Genomic DNA, 16,966 nt, shown 5'->3' with positions numbered 1-16,966 from the left:
TCTTTACTCTGTTCCCCTCTCTCCCGCCGAACTCCAGGGCCCGGCTCCTGAAGGTGAGCCCTTGCAGCCCACTCAGCCTGCGCAGTCTACACAGCCTGTCCAGCCTGTGCAGTCCACACAGCCTGCACAGCCCACGCAGCCCTGCCAGCCCTCCCAGCTCAGCCAGCCAGGCCAGCCACCAAGCAGCAAGATGCCTCAGGTCTCCCAGGAGGCAAAGGGGACCCAGACAGGAGTCGAACAGCCTCGTCTCCCAGCCATCCCCACAAGCAGGCCAGCCGAGCCTCATGCCCAGGTCCAGAGGGCACAGGCAGAAACAAGTCAGACCTCCTACCCGTCGCCTGTGTCTGTCTCCATGAAGCCTGACCTCCCGGCCCCTCTCCCAGCTCAGGCTGCCCCAAAGCAGCCGTCGTTTGTCCCCACGACCTCAAGCCCCAGCACCCCTCCAGGACTGGCCCTGACGCACACTGAAGCCCAGGCCACCCCCAAGCCAGATTCTTCTCCACACTTGACTTCCCAGAGGCCCGTGGACATGGTCCAGCTTCTGAAGGTAAGCCTGGCCAGGGCCCCTGCCCCGCTCCCCTCCGAGCCCTGCGCGGCGTTCAGTGCCCTGAAGCCCCCACTTAGACTAGCGAGCTGTTGCCCGGGGCCACGTCCGGCGGGGCTCTGCTCTCCAGCCCTGCGCTCACTTCCTGTCTATCTCCCCGAGAGCAGAAGTACCCCATTGTGTGGCAGGGCCTACTGGCCCTCAAGAACGACACGGCTGCCGTGCAGCTCCACTTTGTCTCCGGCAACAACGTCCTGGCACATCGGTCTCTGCCGCTTTCTGAAGGAGGCCCCCCGCTAAGGATTGCCCAGAGGATGCGGCTGGAGACCTCCCAGCTGGAAGGGGTTGCCCGGAGGATGACGGTAAGTCTCGGGGCCCAGGCAAGTAACTGCCCTGCCCGCGAGGGAGGACGTGGGGCGCCCCCACCTGCCTGTCTCCCCGGCTGGCCATGGTAGTGGCATTCCTGCTGTGTTCGGTCTCCAATGCGGGGGGGGGGGGGGGTGTGTAAAATGTGTAAAATGCCTCTAGATTCAGAAACCTTTTTTTTTTTTCAGTCAAAAAATAGGGTAGACTTGAAGGTCACCTCAGAAAGGGGGCCTTTTGTGGACGCAGGAGCTGAACCCCTGGGTTGGACAAGCCTCTACCTGGGCTGCTGTCTCCGGGGGAGGCCCCTGGTCACTGACGGCTACGCTTCTGCCACAGGTGGAGACAGATTACTGTCTGCTGCTGGCTCTGCCCTGTGGCCGTGACCAAGAGGATGTCGTGAGCCAAACTGAGTCCCTCAAGGCGGCCTTCATCACCTATCTGCAGGCCAAGCAGGCGGCAGGGATCATCAACGTTCCCAACCCCGGCTCCAATCAGGTCAGCCTGGTGTCCTCACTCGGGGCACACGTGTGTGGGGCCGATCTAAGCTGGTGGCTTGGTTACCAGTGCCGACCAGAATAGTCCGGAGGCGGGCACAGGGCAATCTGGATAGAGGCAACAGGCAAGCGGAGTGTAGACGAGGGGCCGTCCTTGCCCCCCCCGGAGACAACCCAAGAACAGCTGAGACGGCGGAGGTTCTTAGCCTAATGCTGTGGAAGAGGTTCCCAGGAGGATAGTTTAGTTCGTGTTAGTTTTTCTGACACCTTGTAGGTTTCATCTGCTGGACAAAGTCACGGAGACGTTAGTTCCCCGGGAAACGGGACTTCCCCCAGCTCCGTGTTGGGCCCCATCGGGGCCCCCAGTCGGGAGTGGTTGGAAGAGCGGTAGTGGGGTGACCGATGCGGAGGCGGGGGATCCCACTTTTCTCCCTCTCTTGTCCTCTTCTCCAGCCCGCCTATGTGCTACAGATCTTCCCGCCCTGTGAGTTCTCGGAGAGCCACCTGTCCCGTCTGGCCCCTGACCTCCTCGCCAGCATCTCCAATATCTCTCCCCACCTCATGATTGTCATTGCCTCTGTGTGAGCCACTGAACAGCCACCGCTCGGTGTATTTCCCCGAGGCTCTGCAGCAAAAGAGTAAACACAGGACAACCCAGTCAAGTGGAGGAAGAAGCTGCCGCAGGGGACGTACTCCACTGCCAGATGCCAGCCTCGCCCTCGAGCCCGCCCACCCGGCTCAGTCGGACAGACCCCTCTGGGCAGTGGTGCTGCTACTTGTATGTTTACATGACATTTAGCCCAAGGACAGACCACCAACCGATGGACTCTGCAGGCACCTTGGGGCTGGGTTTCCCTCCTCCTCTCGGAGAAAAGGAACTGGGCGGTGGAATTAATTTTTTGTTGTTTTTGTTTTTAAGAAACAAAACAGAACTGCCTTTGCACTAAATTAGTGACTTGGACTTTTGCACAGTGAAGACGGGCTGTGACACTCTGGATGTCTGGGTGTACCTGAACACGCATCGAGGACTCTAACGCAGGACTTCAGGCTTCTGCTGAAACGCCGGGGTCAAGGAACATCTCACTGGGTTGTTTGGTCCCCACCCCGCCCTTCCCCTTGCTCATTTGGATGTGTCACCTTTCTTAATTCTCCTGCTGCCACCATCTGTGATTCACCCGGATGTACAGTTTACAATCAAAAAAGAGCAAACAGAAGGATTTTCTTTCTTGGTGGGATATGCAGAACTTGGGATGTGTGTATATATAAATATATAATATATATAAATATATATAATACTGACTTAAAAAAAAATCAAATTCCCCTGACATACATTTTTTTTAATCTGTGCCAAAAATGTGTTTTCAGAGAAAATCTTATTTTCATACTCAGACTTTGTATTGTCACTCATTTGTATAAGTGCGCTTCGTTACAGCACGGGCCCGGCCCCCGCGATTTGAAGTGTCACACACACAAAAAGACTGTACAAAAAAGACTGGCTTCCCCTCTTCCTGTTACCTTGACCTCTCCCCCCAACTTCCTAACACTTATTAATTTATGAAACTGGTTTTCTCAGCGCAGTTTTGTTTTGTGTGTCCATTGGATTACAAACTTTATTAAAAAATACAAAACACGTCCAGTGTGAATGTGATTGTCACTTGGGTGGGAGGACCGAGGGTCCTTTGCTTATGGGAACTGCTAGCCCTCGTCCCACTTGTCTCCCTCCCCAAGTCTATATGGGACCTGTCTCTTTTCTGCCACTTAATCCTCCCCCAAGCATCGTTTTGTTTTATACAAAAGAGATTTCTGTCACAGACCGAACTTACTTGTTCTTGGGTAACGCGGAAGGCACTTCAAAGTTGGATACAGGAAAAACAAACTACCCCCCCCCCCCCCCCCCCCCCCGGCCCATGCAAACTCAGAAACCCCTCAAGCAAACTTTGGTGTCTGTCTCTCGCCTCTTCCTCCTCCAGGTCTGGAGCAGGCTGGCCCCGAGGCGGCACAGCCCGAAAGGAGGATGGGGCGACAGGAACACGGGGACCGCAGACTCGGGGTCTCACGTGGGACAGTCGCGGGGCTCGTAACGGGCCTGTGCTTTTGCTGAGGGGGTGGTGCCGTCTCTGAGGGAGGGATCACGGCTGCCGGGAGCGAACTGTGGACACGGGGCAGAGACGGCATCACGTCTCCCGCCGACGGCGGCGCTCGCGGTGCCCCCCACCCCCAACAAAGCCCCCGGCCCACGCGGCTCCGGGCCCAGAGCCTGGTCGTAGACTCCCGCCGATGCACGGCGAACGGATGTTCCCCAAAGATGGCACTTAGCTCGGCCCTGATCCTGTGAGGTGAGGGCGGGGCCCGCCTGCTTCCCCAAGCCCAACAAACTGTGGCCGGTGGGCCTGGCTCTCTGCCTACCTTGCTGCTCTGGCTCAGTGGGCTTCTGAGCGGGGCTCTGTGGGTTGCCCGGATCCTGGTTAAGCCAACCCAGCGGGGCAGAGGGGGAGCAGGCTCACAGCTGTGCTCCGTGGCGGGGGCGGGGAGCTCGGGTCCCGAAGCCGAACAGGTGAGAAGCCCGAGGAGGAGACCGGCCGAGGGGGACGGGGGTGCGTGGAGCCACCGTCTCTCTGGCCCCGGGCGTGCCGCCCACACCCCAACTGAGGACCAGGAAGCCAGCTTTTCTCTCGACCGGTCCGGAGGCACCGGTCCCCTTCTGCACGAGGGACAGCCTGGCTTGGCCAAGAAGCTCCCCGGGTGGAGCATCGGCCGGCTCTGGCAGCCCCCGCCCCCAACCCCACAGGGAGCTATAGGCAGCGTTAGAAAATAATCCAATTTATTCTCTAGGGAACGGGGCCACCCCTCTCAGATCTAGGGTGCCGTCCATCCTTAAATAAACAGTCAGAGGAGAGACGCCTGCTCACTCAGCAGGCGGTGGACATTCAGGGCCGGTGGGGGGCGTCTCCGCCAGAGCAGGCTGGCCGTCGGCCCCGTCCCGAGGGCGGAAGACCAGCTCCCCGGCCTGCAGCACCTGCCCGGCCGGCCACGTGCCGCCCGGCCCGTACTGCTGGTAGAAGTCCGCGTCCGTCTGGAACATGACCAGCGCCTGGGCCGTGTGGATCCGCACGTGCTGGGCGAGGCTGTTGGCGTCCAGGAACTTGTCCCCGCAGGAGTCGCAGGCATAGAGGATGTGGGTGTTGGGGTCTGTGGGAGGCGGAGGGCTGCGGTCAGGATGGGGAGAACCCTCGGGGGTTCACAGGTGTTCACGCCCCGGGCGGCCCCCTCACCTTCCTCCTGGACTTGCTTCACAGCTTTGCTGATCTCGGCCTTAAGGACTTCCGTCTCGTCGGCGGTCACCGCGGCCCCCACTGGCACCACTGTGGGCAAAGTCCAAGGGGCCTAAGGCCAAAGGCACCTGCCCGTCGTCGCCACCCCAGAGGCCGGCTGCCCGCGACCAGCCCCTGCTGCCCGCGGCCCGCACCTGTGAGCTGAGTGACAGCGGTTGCCGCCAGCGCTTCGGTGGCCAGCGTGACCATGTCATCCACGGTGACCACGCTGACCTCCCCGCCCTCCTCTGGCTCCAGGATTTTGATGCCCGCCTTGCCCTGGTGCACGGTCTTCACGTGGGAGCGCAGGTTGTCCACGCGGTTGAAGCCACGACCGCACTTGTCACACAGGTAGGGCTTCTCTCCTGAGGGGGGAGGCAAGGTTCTCGCCTGCCGTTGGGAGGGGGGGGCGGGGGGGGGAGGACCTCAGTGGCCTCCAGCTGCCCCAGAGCCCCGTCTTTTCCAGTAGCGAGTGCTCTGGGGCAGCCACCAGGGCTGCACAGAAGCGTCCAGTGGCCACTGCACCTTCTAGAAACTCTAAACGGGGTCCTCCTTTGAACTGCAGCGAGGGCCAGTGCCCAAGGCTGGGATCTGGAGGGCCCTCCCTTCCCACCGCCCCCGCCCCCCCGCCTCCCCCCCACCGCCCCACAGGGACAGACAGGCAAGTGGGCACGGGCTCACCAGTGTGGATGATGATGTGCTTGGACAGGTCCCCCACGTTCACGAAGGCCTTGCTGCACACACTGCACTTGTGAGGGCGGATGTTGTCATGGTGGCGGATGTGATTGGCCAACTGGCTGGACTGGACGAACCTGCAGGGCCGCAGAGGGAGGGGGCTTGCACCGAGCTGCACAAGCCAGGGCCCAGGATGGCGGGGGAGCCGGGGGGAGCCGTGGGGAGCCGGGGGGAGCCAGGGGGGAGCCGGGGGGGAGCCGGGGGGGAGCCGGGCAGGCGTCTCGGGCGTGGCTGCGAGACCGGAGCCGAGGCCTGGGGCCGGGCAGCCGTCCGCCCAGTTCCCAACTGAGCTCTAGGTTCGCTTCCTGACCCCCTTCACCGTGCAGGGCGCCGGGCATGGGAGGGACGGGCGGGGCAGGACCTCTTGCCGCAGCGCTCGCAGACGTAGGGCTTCTCGCCGGTGTGCTGGCGCACGTGCGCGATGAGGGAGCTGGCCTGGGTGAAGGCCTTGCCGCACATCACGCACTGGCACGGCTTCTCGCCTGGGGACAGGGGGAGGCGACGGGAGAAGGTGTCGGCGCCCGCTCCTCCCCGAGCGCCTTCCCCAGCCTCCAGGCGCCCGCCGCCCGGCCCGGCCCGGCCACCTGTGTGGATGCGGACGTGCCGCTGCAGAGCGCCGGGGTCCGCGAACTGCCGCTGGCAGTGGATGCACACGTAGGGCTTCTCCCCGCTGTGGATCCGAAGGTGCCGCTTGAGGTTCCCTGCGGCGGGATGCAGGAGGGCCCGCGTGTGAGCGGCGGCGGCGGCGGCGGCGGCGGCGGGGAGGGGGGGGGGCAAGGAGCGGAGGGGCGTGACGCGAGGGCAGCCGGGGCAGCCCCGGCCCTACCTGAGGTGGTGAACTGCTTCCCACACTCTCGGCACTTGAGGGGCCCGTCCGCGATGTGGATCTTCAGGTGGGCCTTCAGATTCCCCACCTGCGCCCGGGCAGGGGTCAGAGGGGGCCACCCCGTGCAACCGGCCTCGGCCACCCCTCCCGCTGGCGAACAAGGGCTTCTCGGCCCTCTCCCGGGCCCGCGGACCACTCCGTCCTTCCTCGAGACCCGTGGAACGTTCCAGGTCCCGGAGGCGAAAAGGGAAAACCGCCCCCCGCCCCGGGTCTCTGGGGCCCGAGCCACCGCCTCCCGCCCCAGATGCCGCGGCAGAGCGGTCGGAGCTTCGCCGGGGCGGGGCCCCGTCTGCTTCGGTCCCCGGCGCGGCCGGCCCTCCTTGCCGCTCCGTCGGCACGCACCTGGTTGAACTTCTTGTCACAGTGCGGGCACTTGTGCTCCTTGTCGGTGTCGTGGGTCTCCAGGTGGCGCATCTTGGAGGTGGGGTCGGAGAAGGAGCGGCCGCAGTAGTCGCACTGGTAGGGCTTCTCGCCGCTGTGCACCAGCTGGTGGCGCTTCAGGTTGCCCGACGTGGTGAACAGCTTGCCGCAGTCCCCGCAGCGGTAGCGCGCCTCGCCCGAGTGCCGCTTCTTGTGCAGGTTCAGCAGGCTGATGAGCCGGTAGCTCTTGCCGCACTCCTCGCAGCCGTACGGCTTCAGCGGGCTGGGGGGCACAAGGGCGACAGGGAGAGGGGACGGTCGCTGGGCGCCCAGAGGCCGGGGCCCTGCGGGGGGGGGGGGGGGGGGGGGGGGGGGAGCGGCGGGCAGCGGCCGGGCGCGTACCTGTGCGTCTTCTCGTGGGCCTTGCAGGCGGCCGGGTCCGAGAAGGCCTTGCTGCACTCCCGGCACGAGAAGGGGCTTCTCGCCCCGTGTGGATGCGGATGTGCCGCTTGAAGTTGCCCGTGTGCGTGAACTCCTTCCCGCAGTCCTGCAGGGCGCAGCGGGGGGCGGGCATCAGGGACTGCGGGGCCGCGGGGGGGGGGGGGGGGGGGGGGAGGGGGGGGGGAGGGCGGGGGAGGGGGGAGGAGCAAGGGGAGGGCCGCACCTCGCACTTGTGGATGACCGAGCCATAGGCCTTGGACTCGGTGCGGTCGCCGTAGGTGCCCGAGCGCGGGCCCCGGGCCTCGGTGCCCAGCTCCTGGCCCGAGTCCGTGCTGGCAGACTCCTCGCTCTCCTCGGGGGGCTCCCCCCTTCTCCAGCGGCGGCCCCTCTTCCTTGACCTCGGTGGCCGCTGCGCCTTCGTCCTCCTGCTCTTCTCCTTTCCTGGCCGGCTCCACCTCCATTTCTGCCGGAGAAGGGTGGGCACTGAGGCGCTCGGGAGGGCCGGAAGGGGCCTCAGAGCCAGCGAAGGCCGAGGGCTCGTCTCCGCAGCCCTCCCTGTGTGCGCGAGTCCCCTGCAGGGGCCAGCTCGGCGTGGCCGCCACAGACAAGCGGCCCCGGTGCCGGCCGGGGAGAGGGCAGAGGACCACTGCGGAGCAGGCCGCTCGCTGCCGGGAGGTGGGACCCGGGCCTCCGCCCCCGGGGAAGCCGGGCTGGCGGCGCAGCGGGTGCGGGGGACGGCCGGGACGCCGCGGCCACGCCGAGGCTGCGTCAGGAACACGTCCGCGCCGAGAGAAGCCCAGCCGGGGTGCACGACCGAGACAGCGGTCAGGAGTTGACCGTGGCGAGACGGCCTCGGCCGACGCTAAAGCCTGAGTCAGAGCGGGATCAGCTTGGGGGCTGGGGGGTCGGGGGAAGGAGCCCTGGGGGACGCGTGAGCGACGGCCGCTCGGCCGGGCTGGTGGCAGGGCACCCTCGCTCCGAGCTCTCCGACAAGGCGGCCTCGGCCTCCGCAGCGGCCATGCTGCTCGTGGGGTCGGGCTTGGGCTCCACGGAGGGCGGCTCCCGGGGGGGCGTCGGCCTTCTCTGTCTGCTCGGCCACCTGCGTGGGGTGTGGGAACACCGAGGCTGCGTGAGGACCCTCCCTCTGGCAGCCAGATGGCTCCCCTGGACCAGGCCCCCGGGGACCCCGGGGACCCCGGGGAGTGGCTGTGGCCCGGCGCGGGGCGGGGAGCCGCACGTCCAAACTAAGGCTGCTTGTGCCCGTGCTCTCGCTGCAGCAGGTGCCTTGGAGTGAACGGCTCTCCCAGCCCCAGGAGGCCCACCCCCCCACCCCCCGGGAGGGCCGCTCACTGCCCCAGGGCCCAGGCTGCCCGGGGGGAGGTGACAGGACTCGGCGTCACAACTCACCGCTGGCCGTGCTCTCGGCCTGGCCGCCCCGCTCCTCCTTGGGCTCCCTGTCTGGGCCCGTGGGCGGACGGCTTCCGGCCGGGTCCAGCTCGCTCAGCACGGCAGCAGCCGCCCTTTTCCTCTTTGGCTCTCTTGTCTCCTCCTGGAGATGGAACGGGACAGTCTTGCCATTTCCTACCACGCGCCCACCGCCTGGAGGGGTGAGGTGGCCCAGAACTTGCTGGCTCTTCCAGATCCTCCCTGGGGAGACATCTACATATTGGCTGACCAGACTGCTCATCGGGCACCCACTCCATGCCAGGCCACCGGCTGAGCACAGAATAAACAGTCCCGGCTGCTGCTTCCCGCGGGGGCTCCCGCCCTGGTCAGGGAGCAGACCTCACACGCAAAGCAATACCGCCCATCAGAGCTCCGTGCTCAGGAGGGAGACGGGCTCTCCGCAAGGGGTACCACGAGAGCCTGGCCCACCCCTGGTGTCAGGGGGAAGGGCACGAGCAGGGAGAGCTGCTGGAGGAACGATGCCACGCGCAGGGGCCTGGGCCGAGCGCACCCCCAGCCCTCTGGAGCAGCAGAGCACACGGGAAGTGGGTAAAGCGGGGGGAGGGGTAGGCAGACGACAAGCCCCTCGGGAGGCCTTCCTGAGACTAGCACCCCTTGACACAGGCAGGGCCGGGCGAGGACGCTGGGGCCCAGAGAGTCAGAGACAGCACCCCAGCCAAAGCCACGTGTTCAGGAACAGCCTGGCCATAACCTCACCTTCCGTGGCTGAGGCCACCGTATTCTCCCCGGGGCTGCCAGCGGGCTCGGCGAGGGACTTGAGGGCGTGGCAGGCTGTGACGATGTCCTGCATCTGCAGGAAGCTGGCCACAGCCAGCACATCGTCCACGTTCTCAGGGCTCAGGCTCAGCTTGGCCGTGTACATAAACTCCAGCACCTGCCCGAGGCCTGCCAAGGACACAGACAGCCATCACGGACCTCGCGGGGCCTGGCTTTTCCAGCCGGCTCTGCCACTCCACTCGGTCGCAGGATCCAGGGATTTAGGAAAAGTGGAGTGGCGGGCCGCCGTCCCCCCATCTCCCGTGCTGGCGGGTGGGCGGACAGCCTGGGGGTTCTCGGCCCAGACGACGGCCTCCGAGATGAAGCACACCCGCACAGGGCAGGGGGTACGACGGCCGCCCTGCACGGGGGACAGCAGGGGTGAACGCCCACCCTGCACCAAGGACAGAGGGTGTGAACAGAGAACCGAGAGGAAAATCACCCTCCCTGCACGGAGGACCAGGGTGTAAACCTCTACCCTGCACAGAGGACGGCAGTGGGAACACCCCCGCCCAGGGTAAGCTCCGGCCAGCCGCTGCACCCTACCACTGGAGGGCGCCCCAACACGAGGGTCTCGGCACTGGCTTTCCTCAGGGCTCTGCCACAAAGTATCTGACCTCCAGGCCAGTCACCTGACCTCTCTGGGTCTCAGCTTCCATACCGGTAAGATGGGGGCACGGCACTTTGCCTGGACCTTCCCATGGCGCGTCATGCGGTTCTGGGCCAGAGCCAAATCCAGGCCCCGTTCCTTCCTCAACTGCAAGGTTTCCCGAACCCCTCCCATCTCCATCATAGTTAGCACTGGAGTAGGGGGTTCAGGACCGGCTGAGCAATGGGAAGGGGTCGGGGGCTGAGAGCCCACCTGTTCTCTGTCCCTCTTGACGAGCCTGTCCTATTTCACTCCGGCTGCGAGTGTATCATGAGCCCTCCCTCGTCAGTTCTCCTCTTACCACCCGGCTCCCGGTCGAGAATGCGGTAGGAACTTGGTGCCCAGACACTCGTGGCAGCACCCGTGTGGGCGGCCTGTCGGAGGGGCCGCTCCCGGGAGGGCCGTGCGCGGCACAGAGCCAGCCACGGCCCCCGACCCTCACGGAGCCTGGCCCTGGACCCAACGGGGTACCTGCCGCGTTACTGATGTCCAGGTGCACCACATCCTTCTGGTCCACGAAGAGCATCTTGAAGTACTCGCTGCAGGCCGCCAGCACTGCTTTGTGGGCCTTGAAGTCAACACCGTCCACCACAAAAGTGCAGTCACACAGAAGCCCCAGCTGCCGCTGCTGGTTCAGCTGCTCCAAGACGTGCTGGCTGTGCTGGGGAAAGTCCATGGCTGGGGAGAGCCAAAGGGCCTTTGCGTTAGCACAGAGACAGGGGGCCAGCCAGCCTGACAGTCGCCCCCCAAGTTCCCAGGTGAGAAATGAGGGGGAGATGGGGAGAATTCAAACAAATCCACAAGGGGTAAAATCACTCCAGACTTCCTCTGCAAGCCAAGGCTCCTAGAGCCCCGGGTTTACTGGCCAGCAAAGTTCCCAACCACAAGCATGGAGGGACCAACACAAAACGGCCACCTTTGTGTCCTGCCAGGTAACAAACATTAAAAAAAAAAAAATCAAAAAACACAAAACACAGATTACGGTGAGCATTTAAGAAAAAGACATGGTCAGTTTAACATTTTTTTTATGAAAACAACGCATGACATAATTTTAGAAAAAAGGACGGATCTTTCAATTTGATACATTTGGCCTTATGAAAACCTTTCTACTTTGTTCTTACTTTTCCCATTCTGCCACGCACAGGTGACAGATGTCTCATCACCCAGCATTTCAGCAACGGACCCTCTCCCGCTGCACCCACAGGGCTCTGGCAAAGTCCAGGAGAGAGGGATCTCTCTCTCCCTCTCCCTCTCTCTCTCTGATTCACAGGCTCAGGAAACTACATAAAGTCCTCTGCCTCCAGAACCGTCTCCAGGCTGTCCCCGGAGGAGGAATAGCTCTGGCCCTGACCCCAAGAGCTGCTGGGCTGGCTGCAGTTTCTCTGCCAGAGGCCTCACACAAAGGCCTGGAAATCCCGTAACAGTCTCGAGTGAAAATGCTCAGAAAAATTCCATGGCCCGGTGCCCAACAATCACGAACTACCACAGGCCGTGACTAAATAAGTATCTAAAGCAGCCCTCTCCTCCCCAGCAGCACCACACCAGAGTCAGTCTCAAGACCAGCATTTTATAGGGAAAGCAGCGGGCCCTCAGTTCAAGAAAGACCCGACTTCAAAATAAAAGTCAACGCCCCACTCCTGGGACCACATCACGTTGATCCACCAGGACCGGGCTGTCGGTGCCCTGGCCCGGCATCTGAGGTCCGGGTCTGCTCGGAGCTGCCCCAGGGCTGTTTCCGGGCAGGGGAGAATGACACTTTGGGGCTCCCAGCCCCCAGGGTGCAGCAGCCCCTCACCGGCTCCTGCTGTTCAGTTAAATCAGCCTCCTGGGGGTGAGTCACCGGTGCTGCTGCAGCCGCAGTGACCATGTATGGCGGTCGGTCGTGGCGGAGGAGCCACGAGGAAAGCCACGCCCCCACACGAGGGGCTTAGCCAGCGCAGATCAGCCCTGAAGGACCAAAAGCCCACCCACCCTGTGGTGTCTGGAAACTGTTCAGAAGCGGGGCCACGTATTTGCGGAGCTGGGGGAAGTCACCGCGCGGTAGGCGGGGCTCCAAGGAGTAAGGGGGGGATGTGGCAATGGCAACAGACTGTGCGCCCCACGTGCCAGCCTTCCTCCGAGCCACGAGTTCAGAGAAGCTGTTGCTGGGGACCCAGAAACACCCTTTCCCTCCCTCCGACGTCCCCAGGACGGTCCTTTGGTCCCAGCCTCCACACACAAGCTCCCAGACAGAGCCACGGCTTCTCGGTTCTCCGTTCCGTCGCGGTGCCAACGGCTGGAGCTCGAGTCCGCAGGGAAGCGCCAGGAGCCAGCCCTGGAGTCCAGAGGGGAGGCCTTCGGCTCTGGAGCCAAGCCAGCCAGCAGCAGCAGCAGGGAGCCACCAAAGCAAAGGCCACGGCTGACACGCGACACCTGTGAAGGCATCCTTCTCTGTCTTTAATCTCTGGAAAAAGCGGGGAAGGAAGGTGTCTGCTTTCTCCAGAAACCTTTCTGTTTCTGGAGAACATGGACAAGAACCAACGTCCAGTCCGCGGGTTAAACACCTGGGCCAGCGCACTCAGGCCTAGCATCTGAAAGCAGTTCAGTCCAGGCCCGGCATACGTGGAACCAAAGGCAGGTGGCAAGGAGAGGCCTGGGCCAGCTCACCCGTACAGCTGTCCTCTCACGACAGAAAAGGCACTTGAGCAGACAGGTGAGTGCGTGGGAGCACGGGCAGCCCCCGAGCCCCAGTCACCAGTCGCCGCCTGTGTCCTCTGAGGCCCAGGTGAAGCGGGTCTGGAGAGCAGAAGGGAGGACAACCAGAGGCCTAGGGGGCAGATGTTCCATCAGCTTCCGGGTAAGCCCATTCGGAGCTCCCTCACCTTCTCCAGCAGCCAACCCGAAAACTGAGCTGGGAGGAAGGGTCTCCCAGGTACACAAACAACCAGGGGGCATCAGCTGACACCCCACCCCCACCCCCCCACCCACCCCCGAGGCACAGAGCTGGTCCCAGGGCCCTCGCCCTCCAGCTTGGAACGACCTAACCTTCTGCGAAAGTAAACCTGAGAAGAGACTCCCGGCCAACAGGGTGGAAGGGGCCGATCAGTCCGGGGTGGCAGGGCACCCAAGGCTGTGAGGACCATCGTGCCGCCGTACGGCCTCAGCTTCCAGGGAAAGGGCACGAAGCAGGCTCTCCTGGGGCTGGACATGGGGGTTGGGCAGGGGCTTTCATTTCAGAGGCTGTGGGGGCGCCAGTAAAGGTCCTGGGAGAGGGTGGCTGGTGGCCCGGTACCCCCAGTGTCCCCCACCCCCAGGAGAGCAGCAGTGCCCACGGGGAATGCCTCCTCCCCAACGCTAACCACGCTCTTCCGCTGCCAGCTGCCGCCCAGAAGTGGGCTCCTCCCCAAACATGGGTGTGGGGGTCCCCAGAGTCCTCTGCAGCTGTCCCAAAGCTGTCCCAACAGAGAAACACTCCTAAAGGGCACCTGTTCTGACAAAATCAAAGAAAGAAAAGGGAGAGAGAAAACGGGAGAGGATGAGAGGAAGCAGCGAAAGAAACGGGGAGTGTGAGGGGGAAGGACAAGGAAGGAAGAGAAAGAAGGCGGCGCCCACACGCCCGAGAAGCCAGGCTCACAAGCCCAGTCCTGCCATCAGCCCCGGGGAGGGCGAGCGCAGCCGTGGGGGCTCGGGCTCAGCAGGGGTGCCCACAGGCAGGCCACAACCCGCCCCCCCAGATGGGGCTCAGAGGCCCCCAGCTGCCTCCTCCAGCTGGCCCAGCCTGCTAGAAAGCTCCACCAGCCCCTGTCTCCTCAAGGTGATGTGGCAAGCAGGTGAGGGGCCAGCTGGCCGGGCCCTTCCCTCAGAGGGGCTGAGCGAGAACAGGGGCACCAGAGGTGGCATGAAATGCTCTAGAATGATCACGGCAGTCCTCCCACTGGGTCCTGTTTCCTCTACGCTCCACAGAGACAGGACCCCACCGCGATCCGGCCAGGTTTAGAGGCTCCAGGAAGAGGTGAGGGCGTGGAGACCCCGCACCTGCCTGGGCCGCACAGCCACATGCGTGGGTCCCGCGGGCCCGGGGGGCTATCCACCCCCGTGCACACTCGGAGTCACCGTCTGAGGAGAGACCTGAAATGGTACAAGAGCAACAGCCCAGCCGCCCCTGGTCACCAGCGTCAGTGCTCGAGTGCGGTTCCCCCAGCCCCTGGCCGGCTCTGCGATGCCTTCGCTCAGGCCAAAGTGTGGGGGCCCCTGCTGCCTTCTTTCTCCTTGCTTTCGAGCGATAAAGGTGGGCCTTAGAGAAAACTACTAGAAGACCCTAAGAGCTTCGAGCTAGAGAAAATGCAAACAGAACAGAGCCCACAAAGTCCTCACGTTAGATGTAGATGAAGCCCCAAACCGGCCCCCGACTGGCCCACTCAAGAAACTGGCCTGACCTTCCAAACACTCACTGCACTCGGGCACCTTCCCCAGGACGCCACCAGCTGCTCTGTGGTTATCCCTGCGGAACGGGGCCGACTTCCCAGGCTCTGGGGACAGCCACCAACCTGGCTGGATGCACAGCCCCGGCCCGCCCCACAAGGAATTCATTCGGGGATGAAAAGGGACCTGGAGAGCGCCTGCAGCATGATTCCAAACAGGCCCGACTAAGCGACCGGACACGGACGGACGGCGTGGGCACCCTTCTCAGGATGGCCACCAACCGCTCCCCCTGTGCCAGAAGATTCCAACTGCATGTGGGGGCCCTGTGATGACTCTCACCAAGAGGCAGGGACTGTGCCTGCTGGAGAGACAAGACGCGTGGAGGGGCCTCCAGAGGCACACGATGAACTCGGAGGCCCTGGCTGACGGCAGTATGAGAGAACTTTCCTGGACCTTCCAGGCCAGCTATTAAACGGTCACATGCACGACCTCAACGCCTCACGGAACAAAAGAAACTGCCCAGTCAACCCCCAACATTGGGAGAAGTAACAAACTCCCAATAGTTGAAGTCACTGAGTTTCAAGGTGGTTGCTCCCAGCGAGGGAGAGCGGACCCAGCCGGCAAAACCGTGAAGGCAGTGAGTACCAGAACACCCAGGACGATGGCTCTGTCCGGATGGCAGGAGGGGCAAGCAGAGGTCTTCTGAGACACTGAGAGCATTCCGTCTCTTTACTTGGACACACCTAGATGTATTATCTAAATCACACACACACAATCCATATACTTCCGTACGGTACCATTTCTCCAAAGTTGACACAATTTTCAGTAAGAAAAGAGAGAGGGACAGGTGCTACACTCAAGCCCGCAGAGGTGGGGTTATTTCCAAGCACGCTCCTGGCCTCTCTCACTGGGTGTCCGTCAGGTTTCAGCAGACTCGAGTGGGGTGCACGGGGGGCTGGCCACGGCAAACACGGTCCCTCCCGTTCCCCCAGTTCCCAAACATCCGCAAGCAGATGAGGACATAAGAAGGGCTTCTCCTTGGGTGGTGAAATGCAAGAAATTCAACGAAACCTGGATCCCAGGTCCCCACGCCCCCCGCCCCCCCCCCCCCATGACGAAATGGCATTCACGACGTCTCTTCAACACGTGCACGGCACCACCCGACCACCTGAGAACTAAGAACACGGCCGCTCGGAGAGTCAAGTTCCGCACTGCGGCCTCCGGGACTCCAGGAGGCGAGAGGCAGTTCAGCACCGCGGCGACAGGGCCTCTGGGATCGGGCCAGGTGGGACCCGAGTCCAGCTTCTGCCACCCACCACACCAGCCGTGCGTCTCCAGCAGAGCTCCTCCCCTGGCAAAACGGGGCCAGTGGGACCACTTCCCACGTGTGTTACAGGCTTACAGGAGATAAACGTAAGCACAGCACCTGTACAGTGCCTGACATACGGTAAACACTCAGCAAACGAACGCTAGCAGGAAAGAAAGATGCAAACTATGGCTGTATTTTTAGGTCGAAGATCGTATCAGATGGTTTCTACATATCCTTTTATGCTGGGTACCTTGGGTGCACCTGGTAACTATTTAGTGACTTGACCTTGTTAGGAAGTTGTAATCATAACCCATTATTCTTTCTAAAAGCAATCTGGAAAAATCCCAGAGCCCAATTAACATTAAGAGAGGGAGGGCGTGAAGGGAGGAGCACTGGGCAAGAACCATCCAGAGCTACTTTCTCTGTGGGGAAGCACTTTATATTGAACAAGTGCTCTGTTAAGCCCCAACGGGGTGCTGCCGGGTGAAGGCTGGAGCACCTGCCCACAGCTCTAAGTGGGTCCACACAGCACCGCCCCATCTCAGAGTCAAAGGGGCACCTGTCAAACATGAAATATTACCCGGGTTATTAGCAAGCACCGAACTGCACGCAGAGGGAAGCCATCAAGCCAGGAAACAACTGGCCTACCGCGAGGAGACGCTGGTCTTGATAAACAGCAGTCCCCAGCTCCCAGAACACAACGTGCCCAGTTGCAGGCCCGGACGTGACACAGCCGTGTCATGTCCGGGGGCAGGTAAGAGGGATCACCCTTCAGCTTCCAGTCGCTCGGCATTCCAGATCTTCTAGAAACACAGGTAGATCCTGTCTACAGCTGAGCGCACACAAACTCAGGCCAAAGACACGGAAGTTCACAGCAGGCCAGCCTTGGCCTTGTAACTGTGAGACCTGCCGGCCCAGCCCGCCCACCCACCCACCCACCCACCCAGCGTGACGAGCTGTCCCTTTCCAGCACAACATGGCAGAGGGGCAGATGCCAACAAAACCAGCTCTTCTGGCACCTTCCTCTTTGCCCAGCAAGGACGGCTCTGATATTAAGCTTGTGTTTCTCAAACTTTTAAAAATCAATTTCCCCTTTAGGGTAAACACACAAACGGACTCGGCCCTTCCCAGCAGGCCCAGATTCTGATACTTCATCTTCCACTGGGTAATGGCCCCACTCTGAAAATCAACTGCTGCCGTGTACACGTTCCTACCAGCCAAGATTCAGTAGCATTTTCTTTGAAGTC

General features: G+C 62.5%; 2 protein-coding genes across 4 annotated transcripts in view; one reads left to right on the top strand and one right to left on the bottom strand.

Annotated features, from left to right (window-relative positions):
* SPEN (spen family transcriptional repressor) overlaps positions 1-3,035 on the top strand; it is a 92,487-nt gene extending 89,452 nt beyond the window's left edge. For both annotated transcript variants that reach the window (XM_058718962.1, XM_058718961.1), the window contains 4 exons: positions 38-547; positions 712-906; positions 1,247-1,405; positions 1,858-3,035. In XM_058718962.1, the coding sequence (XP_058574945.1) occupies positions 38-547; positions 712-906; positions 1,247-1,405; positions 1,858-1,989 (996 nt within the window). In that variant the 3' untranslated portion in view covers positions 1,990-3,035. The remainder of the gene's footprint in view (positions 1-37; positions 548-711; positions 907-1,246; positions 1,406-1,857) is intronic.
* A 1,173-nt stretch (positions 3,036-4,208) lies between these two features.
* The window catches only part of ZBTB17 (zinc finger and BTB domain containing 17), a 35,046-nt gene continuing 22,288 nt past the window's right edge, over positions 4,209-16,966 (bottom strand). Inside the window, exons 3-15 of one of the 2 annotated variants that reach the window (XM_058718963.1) lie at positions 10,481-10,687; positions 9,301-9,489; positions 8,543-8,686; positions 7,361-8,233; positions 7,099-7,243; positions 6,679-6,979; positions 6,277-6,364; positions 6,035-6,151; positions 5,812-5,932; positions 5,397-5,527; positions 4,871-5,080; positions 4,677-4,766; positions 4,209-4,593 (exon numbers count right to left, since the gene is read on the bottom strand). In XM_058718963.1, the coding sequence (XP_058574946.1) occupies positions 4,310-4,593; positions 4,677-4,766; positions 4,871-5,080; positions 5,397-5,527; positions 5,812-5,932; positions 6,035-6,151; positions 6,277-6,364; positions 6,679-6,979; positions 7,099-7,243; positions 7,361-8,233; positions 8,543-8,686; positions 9,301-9,489; positions 10,481-10,685 (2,898 nt within the window). In that variant the 5' untranslated portion in view covers positions 10,686-10,687 and the 3' untranslated portion in view covers positions 4,209-4,309. Of the gene's footprint in view, positions 4,594-4,676; positions 4,767-4,870; positions 5,081-5,396; positions 5,528-5,811; positions 5,933-6,034; positions 6,152-6,276; positions 6,365-6,678; positions 6,980-7,098; positions 7,244-7,360; positions 8,234-8,542; positions 8,687-9,300; positions 9,490-10,480; positions 10,688-16,966 lie in introns of those variants that run through there. The other variant, XM_058718965.1, reaches the window with a different exon arrangement.

Source organism: Neofelis nebulosa, chromosome 2 (assembly GCF_028018385.1).
Source record: "Neofelis nebulosa isolate mNeoNeb1 chromosome 2, mNeoNeb1.pri, whole genome shotgun sequence".
NCBI classification, from domain to species: Eukaryota; Metazoa; Chordata; class Mammalia; order Carnivora; family Felidae; genus Neofelis; species Neofelis nebulosa.
The sequence above is the reverse complement of the archived record's forward strand: the minus strand, read 5'-3'. Positions and strand labels throughout refer to the sequence as shown.